An 8,770-nucleotide genomic window follows, 5' to 3' on the forward strand; every position below is an offset into this window, starting at 1 on the left:
GTATCAGCCGACGGGTCCTTTCGGAAAGGAAATTGTGTATCAGCCAACGGGTCCCTTCGGAAAGGAAATTGTGTATCAGCCGACGGGTCCCTTCCGAAAAGTTCTTGTATCAGCCGACAGGTCCCTTTGGAAAGGTTTTTGATGTTGTATATGGCCGACGGACTCCTTCGGGAAGGTTCCTGGGAAAGTATTTAGAACCCCTTCTGGAAGCATTGTATTCATCTTATCATTGAAGGATAATGTAATGTCTGCATATGCGAATATAATAAAAGGAGTTCTGCTGTTCATATGCGTGTTCATTATTTGTGTGCATTTCTTAATTAACCTATACGGTATAACAAGTGTAGCAGTGATTTTTAAATTGGGCTACAGGCCTACTAGCAGACTTATATGGGATCCTGGTACCGATTGCTTGAGGACAAGCATTCTCGAGGAGGGAGGACTTGTAATGTCCCCTTTTTGGGACATTAGGAATTCTGAAGCCAAATTCATAAAATATTAATTTTGGCTTAAGGAAGCTTAATGCAAATTATTAAAATGAGTCAATTTAATATTATAGAGGGAGTTAAAAGGTGACAAAGATGGAAAAGGACGAAAGTAGAGAAAAGAAGCTTAAGAGTCACATGTTGAGTCTTAAAAAAAGGGATGAGGAGTTCATTTGGAACATGCTTGGATAATTGCTTGTTTAGAAAACTTGAGTTTCTCTTAGAGAAACATTGAGAGAAATTACACCTTTTATTTCAGACCTGAGGACGCAAACCTTCAAGCCATTTTATAGGTGGATTGGGCATAGCCCCAATTCATCATTCCTGAGGATTCACACCAAAATCCACATTTGAGACTACAGGTGCATTTTAATGTTTATTTCCAATCTCACTGAATTTTTGTGTTTTAAGATTGGACTTGATGTTTGTTTCTACATTGCCAATGTATAATGGATTAGCATATTTATGAGAAATTTGTGCAGATTTTCTGGTTATGACATTGTATTGCTGAAGATCATAATACAGTAATAATTTTGGAAGTCTTCTATATGAGCATTTGTTGTTTTAATCTGAAAGCTTAATGCATGAGCTATCTGCTTGCATTCTGAAATTTTATTGGTGAGAAAATTTGGGAGAATATCCATTAGGGATATTACAATGTGTTCTTTCTTCTAAGTGGTTCAAAATTAAACATCCAACTGATGTGAGTGTAGAAAAATATAAAGCTAGATTTGTAGCTAGAGGGTTTCTCAAAAAGAAGGCAAAGCCTATGAACAGACTTTTGCACATGTAACAAGTTACACCTCTATCAAAACCATCATAGTTGTTGTGGCAGTTAAGGGTTGGAGACTTCATCAAATAGATGTGAAGACGACATTGTTCGATAGGATAATTGAAAAGGAAATATAAATTGAATAGCCACAGGGCTTTGTTATTCAAGACAAGGAGTCAGATGTGTGCAAGTTGAAAAAGGCCTTGTACGGCCTTAAACAAGCCCCTCGTGCTTGGTATGAGAGGATTGATCATTATGTATTGAGTTTTGGCTTTCTAAAGAATGATGTTGATCCAAATTTATATTTCAAGGTAAGTGATGTCAAAGTATTAATGTTAGTTTTTATGTGATGATTTGTTTCTCACTGGTGATGATGATCATTATTAAATATAAGGAGTTAGCTTTCGAATTTTAATGAAAGATCATCACCTCTTGCACTACTTACTTGGGCTTGAGGTATGGCAAAGATCAAAATAAATTATATTAAGTTAAGGGAAATATGCTATTGATATTTTGAAAAGATTCGGGATGCTAGAGTGTACATCTATGGTGACTCCTATTGAAGCTAATCTAAAAACGTTACATGAGGTTGCAACCACTTCAGATTTAATTGATCCTACCATGTACACACAGTTAATTGGTTCCTTAATGTATCTCGTTAATACAAGGCTTAATATATGTTATGTTGTTAACACCTTGAGTCAATTCATGTATGAACCAAGACAGATTTATCTTGTGGCAGCCAAACATATATTGAGATATGTTTGTGGACAGTAGGATATGGAATAAACCACTCTTCTTGTGAAGAGTTGAACTTGCAGGGGTTCTCTGATTCAGATTCGGCACATTGTGTCCCTAACAAGAGGAGCACTTTGAGATGTTTCAACCTAGGTCAACTATGATTTCTTGGTGCAGCAAAAAACAATCATGTGTTGCTCAAAGTACAGTTGAAGCAAAATATGTTGTAGCTTGTGTGGTTGCAAGAGAAGCCATGTGGCTTTGCAATTTGCTTGTAGGATTGTTTGGGAAGCCTTTGGAACCTATAATAATACTTTGTGATAACTAAAGTCCTATGAAGCTTTCAGTTAATCTTGTTATCCCTGACAGAACCAAACATGTGTAAATAAAATATCATTACTTGAGGGGTATGGTTCAAAGGAAAGCAGTTGAGCTCAAGCATATTTGTATAGAGGAGCAGACAACAAACATTCTCACCAAGCCACTTCCTAAAGTGAAGTTTTGTTTCAAGATAAGCTTGGTATTGTAGAGAATGATGTGCTTGATGAGAAAGAGTCTAATATTCAGTAATTCTCATATATATAGTTAATGAGTTCTCTCTATGAGGGAGAAGTTTGAGGTGCAATCCATTGTTTATGAGTTCTTCTTTGTGAGAGAATTTCCAAGTGCAATCCCTTGCTAACGAGTTCTTCTTTGTGAGAGAATTTCAAGGTGCAATCCCTTGTGAGTTATACGTGAGAGAAGTTCGAGGTGCATTCTTCTTTGCAAGAGAAGTTTGAGGTGAAAGCCCTTGTTCCACCCTTTGGAAGTAGTTATGATTGATCCACCCTCTTGGAGTAGCCATGGTGGTAGTCATGTGTGAGCCTCCATGATTTAGTTTTCTGGTTTTTTTTGTTTCACCCTCTAGGAGTAGCCATGGTGAATGTTATCATGGTGAGATAACCATTTTATATTGAGAAAATTTGTGATGAGATTTCTTGTTGACATTCCTTTTGATTGCAGCTATGTGTGCTTATCATGAGATGACATATTGGAGACCTCTCTCTTGTTAAGAGGGAGTGTTGAAGTTAGTAGCTGCTATAGAGATATTCAAACCTCTAAATTTGTTGTGAACTTCTTTCAATGATATGTGTATTGATGTATGTACCTCTGCTCCTTTGCCATTTTTGGACCTAGTTTGATAGGATCATATTCATTGTGATGATTTCTTCTAAGTTGTAATTGGGCTCAAGCTGTGACAATCTTCTGGCCATCACTCTTTGTATCTTCATATTGAGCATGGATTCTCCCATTGTCCCTTCTCATCTGGAGTTCTTCATATATGGCGTCTTTGTGTGATGACATGGTAACTCGAGCGTGATCGATATTGTTGGCAATTGTTTGTGTCTGCATTATGTTCCTCTCATTAGTGTCGACCAGTTTTGTATTGAAGTTTACAGTTACTCTAGGGAAGGCGCTGGTTCATTTTCTTTTGTTTCTGCATGTAGATCATTACTCGGAACTTTTGGTATTCACGCAAGATTTCTCAATTTCATGTGTCATTTCTGTTGTTGGAGTTAAGTCAAAAAGTGTGGGCTTTTCCTTGCTAGATTGTATCGACAATGTTTTGTCTTTCTTTGTATTCACTCTGCTCTGTATGAGCCACATTCTATCATTTCTAATAGCTATTCTCTATGCATTGTGTGTTTAGACACAGTTATATTATGTTGTTCTTATTACTTCCAATCACTGTGTAATCGTTGAGCGAAATTCTATGATTCACTATAGTTGTTATCAGTTGTGAACCATTTGTAAAAGTTAAATTACAGGCTTATTGACTCTGAGGCTGAAGATGTCAGTTATGAGCAAGGATTTTGTAATGGTTTTGAATTCTGAATAAAGGCATCATCTTTTTGCCAGCTGGGTTGTTTCCCTAAAGAGTCATTTTACTCTTAAACGTTATCTGCTATATTGTATTTTTTTATTTCATTGTTGATCTTTATATTCTGGTTTTGAAAATTTAACAGACAATCTATGAATACATTGAATAGTCTTACTAAAAGAAGATTTCCTAAACTTTGATATTTAGTCATGATTAGGGAAATGACGAGGTTTGAAATAGACTGACGATTAGAGAAATGAAAAGACATTAATTTAATATATAACTCAATATAGGGAAAAAAAAATTGTACGTGTAAAACAAGCAAGTCATCTTCATTTAGTTGTGACCTTGGGTCATTTAGAATTTGTCATGATAGTGTTAGCCTGCCTGACTTGTAACTTCCCTTTAATTGTTGACACAGAAGCTAGTGAATATGATTGAAGCATTGTCCTCTTGCAAGGTGATAAACCTATTTGTCACCGTTCCAAACTCTTTGCTTCAGTAGTATGGGGATATCAAGTGTATGGGTAGAGAAATTTGTGCACTAGTGTTGTCCGTCAAAAATAGAAACAGTATGTGAACCATTTACAATATTTTTGAGGTTCAAAGTAAGTTGTAATGGTGGCACAGCTGGTACCATTCAGAAAAGAGATGTGTGAGAAGATTATGCCTAGGAGACAGATTTTTGGGAGAAGTGCAAGCAGTTCCAAGGAAAAGAAATTTCAAAGAATAAGGAAGACATCTACCTCCAAGATGGAATCTTCTATAAGTTGGGCAAATTGGCTTTACCAAAGCAACAACTACTTCTACTCATGAGGGAGATGTATATGCCCATGCTAGCAGGTCATTTTGGTGCTGATAATATGGTGCCCTATTTGGAAAGGTATGTGTATTTGCCCAAGATGCAAGTGGAAGTGGTAAAATTCAGTAGTTCATGCAGGTTATATTAGACTTGTAAATCCAAAGCTAGAAAGGAAGGATTATATATGCATCTTTTAGTGCATACTGGAACTTGTTAAAATGTTCCCATGAATATTGTAGATGATTTGCGGAAATGATTATCTTTTTGTTGCTGTTGATAGATTTAGGATGAGTATTCTATCCTCATGTAAAAAGACTATATCAGGAAAGGAGATAACCAACTTGTTCTTTGCTAATGTTTGGGTACATAATGAGTTGCCAAGCCCATTGTTTTGGACAGGGATTTCTTGGTTTGATTGGCAGGCTTTCACACATTTTGAGAGAGAAAAAGAACACCAAGCTCGAAAAAAGTACTGCTTTCCATCCTCAAATGGATGAGCATTAAAAGTATCGTGTGTAGAACACTAGCGCAGTTCATAAGAGGCTACAAGTGAACATTCTCAAAGACATGGGCTGAAGCAATGCCAGATATACCATATCTATATAAACCAATCCATTCCTCTACTAGTAAGTTACCATTTAATGTGTGTTTGGGGTGCTTACCTAATAGTCCACTTGATTTCATTTTAGAACAGCAGGATCAGCAAGAAGGATCGTGCACGCGGGTGGGTAAAGTACACAAATTCATTGAAAGAATTCGTGGAAATCCATGTCACAAAGTTAGAACACAACTAGGAAAGACACAGTTGAAGTCTAAACCAAGTGTGATGAATATGGACTTGGAGCATAATCTCAATCACAAACCATTTTTCAACATATGACAATTTTGCATGTAACAGAGCATTTGTTTTGAATCCTGCATCTATTCTCCCTACTCTCCTTTTCACTCTGCATCTCTGATTCTCTACCATGTTCAGTTTTATCTTAATCAGGTTAAATAAATGTCTTAAGCTACTATCAATGTCACGAACCAAGTACAGCGAATCATCTCAATTAACATGGATATATGAGTTTCGGGATTCAATGCTGATCCATATTGAGCTGGTACTTGACAAAAGATAGTCATAGAAATTCCAAGAGACAAGAATCAAAGAATAAAAATAAATACAAAAGAGAGTAAACCTAGCATTGGAAACCTTTGTAAGAGTGATACTATGATTCCTCATCTCATATTTCAAAGTCATAAAGGCCGCTTATTCAATTGGATATCTCATTGGCATTATAGCTTTTGCGAGCACTTTTGCGATGTTCTCCCAACTTGTTTTGTTGTGCATTTCATGCTTATTCAGAATGCTTGACTACTTCCCTCATCTACTTCAACTGTGCAATCATCTTCTGCCAGAAAACTTCTGAATTGGAGCTTTAATTACCTCTTGAATTCAGCAACCAACAATTCAAACCCTTTACAAGATGCCAAGTAATTATATATGTTAATGGATGAGAAAATGAGTTGCTTATTGGATTTTGAATACCTCCCATAGGAAGAGATGGAATAACCAATTGAACTTTTCTTTGAATACGCAATTCAGCCATCTTTTCTCATATGTAATGTTTTGTAACCGGCCAAAATCTTCTTAGTGACTGTTCCATGATGACAATCTCGTACCTAGAAGAAACTATTGCGCAATTTTATCAGTAGCCAAATCTATTGCTTGTGACTGCTTGTCAATTACTGTGGCCCCAGGATGTTTAGAAATAAACTTCTAATCATCTCCAAACCCCACTGCACCTGTTTTTGTTTCTCTGCCTTTGACTCCACATCTCGGCCTTGTTCAGTTTTGCCTTAATAAGATTAAATAATGTCTCAGGGGATTTTCTAGACTTACAAACAAAAAGTACAGCTGATTAACATAATTATAATGATTTTCAGGACCCAATTCTAATCCATGTACACGCATGAAGTGAACTCGACCCAAGTTGTTTGACTCTGCATCTGTCTTACTCAATTTGTCTGAATGAAGTTAAAAGGCGTCTTAAGCAATTCCTTGGTCTGACGAACTAAGACTTAAGGCTGATCAACTTAATTATAATAAATTTGAGGATCCAATTATGATGCAAGTGAATACAACACCGAAAAGAATCATGGTAGCTAGATGAAAGGTTCCATCAATGAAGTCAATTTACCAAATCATACAAACCTGAGAAATTTACGAACACTTTTTTTTTCATTTTGATTCCATTATGTTGGCATTCTTGTTTTGGACATTGCATGTCTAAATTCTAACCTCCTAACTAGGGCATTGGATCAATATGAACATTCTTAACATAAGATAACAACCTGCGATGCCATAAGCCTTGGTAACGAGGGTGAGTCCGCCAGTAGACCGATTGCCCTCACTGATCCTCTGCAGCAAATTGTTCACCTCCTGCCCCGAGTAAACCACAGGATCTTCGCTTATATGAAGCTCCGACGCCTCAGTCCGGTGAATTTTCAACACTCTGAAATGCTTCTTGTACTTATCACTCCCTATCAAATAAAATCTCTGAGAACACAAAAAAAACAACACAGAAAAATCAAATTCAGCTGCAATTAACATCAAAAGATTAAAAAAACAAATCAACAGCAAAAGATGAAAATCATTACGGCTAAATTTAGATTTATAACAATTTCTCGTACCGAACGTGTTTCGTAGAGTTTGAATTTCTCCAGAGAACAATTGTTCGGATCCGCCTCGGCCTCCGCTGCATCTGTGCGGTTAGCAGCGACAGACGCCATGGCATCAATTAAGGTAAAACCTAATTAACAGACAAAATTGTCCTCGGCAGGCATTGTTAAGGGATTCGGCATTTAAATAGCACCCCGTGAATTTTCCAGGTTGTCCGCGGGAATGAAATGAATCATGTCTCTATTGATTTGGGAACAGTAATTCATTACATATTACGCTGTTTGTGATGATCGCTCGGCTGAGAATCTCGTACAACCAATCTGGACCGTTGAATATGCACAAATTGCCCGCTTGAAATGAAAGCTAACTACACGTTTTATAGTATTCGATTTGACATTTGTCAAAGCAGGTGTAATTGATTCGGTACGTGTTCTTGTCAGAGAAGATAGATTGCACAATTCCACGTTTAGACTGTTCGAATATTTTTTAAATTTAAAAATTAATTATTTTTTAATTGAGATTTTGATTTATTGCTTTTATCTCGAATTGTAGAGATTAATTTATTATTATTTTTATAAAAGATGGATTGGTAGGTATAGTTGTACTACATTATCCAATTTAGAGTGCAATGATTGAGATGATATTTGGTGATGAAAACTATTTAAAAACTTTTTAGGTATTGAACTTGTGGAGTGAAATAGATTGTTTATTATTTATTAATAAGTATTATGAGAGAGCTTGAGTCCATGACCTCTTTGTTTCCATCTTTCCATTTGCATCCTATGTTGTAGGACATGTAGCAATGTAGCACTTAATTGTAAAGGTGTTAGGGATCAATCTTCAAGAAAGTCCATTGTCTTGCCATGTGCAACATTGTGCATCCTTGACCCCAACTTCTAAGAAAGGAGCTCCAAAAGTGCTTTCCTATGTGACGTGTCCAAAGTTCTGATTTTGTTAGGTCAAAAATTTTATAGGACCCATATACCTCAAGGAAAAATGTCACTTGCTTTTTGGTGGAATATCTCAAGATAGACATAATCCAAAAAGAAACTACCATGACATACCAAAAGCAAGTAATAACTACAAGTGGAATTTGAAAGTTACTTCCTTGTGATGGGGAGGAATTTGAATGAGGTACAAGGGATGTCCATTTTGTGCATGTGGAATAGCCATCTTTGGTAAGAGAGAAATCTCTCTATATAAGCCAGTAGGCAAGTTATACTAAGCAAGTATTTTAAGTTTTTTAAGGTTCACCAATTTTGGAAGAGAAGAAAACTTAGAAATAATTAGAGTTTCATTATAAAATCCTAGCTTTGTGTTCAATTAATCAATGAAATAAAACATATTAGATTGTGCCTAATTTGCCTCTACTATGTGTTTGTTGTTGTTGTGTAGATAATTTTAAAGCTTTGTGTTGATTTTAGATAATTGTATCTATTAATTGTCA

The 8,770-nt window shown here is 36.1% G+C and overlaps 1 protein-coding gene across 1 annotated transcript in view; it reads right to left on the reverse strand.

Annotated features, from left to right (window-relative positions):
• The window catches only part of ATSAC1 (Phosphoinositide phosphatase family protein), a 140,852-nt gene extending 133,180 nt beyond the window's left edge, over positions 1 to 7,672 (reverse strand). Inside the window, exons 1-2 of the mRNA XM_089824136.1 lie at positions 7,335 to 7,672; positions 6,996 to 7,200 (exon numbers count right to left, since the gene is read on the reverse strand). Coding sequence (XP_089680262.1) covers positions 6,996 to 7,200; positions 7,335 to 7,433 — 304 coding nt within the window. The 5' untranslated portion in view covers positions 7,434 to 7,672. The remainder of the gene's footprint in view (positions 1 to 6,995; positions 7,201 to 7,334) is intronic.
• Positions 7,673 to 8,770: the final 1,098 nt, after the last annotated feature.

This window comes from Cupressus sempervirens, chromosome 1 (assembly GCF_028749045.1).
Source record: "Cupressus sempervirens isolate cs-2001-9-10 chromosome 1, ASM2874904v1, whole genome shotgun sequence".
In the NCBI taxonomy this organism is placed as follows: Eukaryota; Viridiplantae; Streptophyta; class Pinopsida; order Cupressales; family Cupressaceae; genus Cupressus; species Cupressus sempervirens.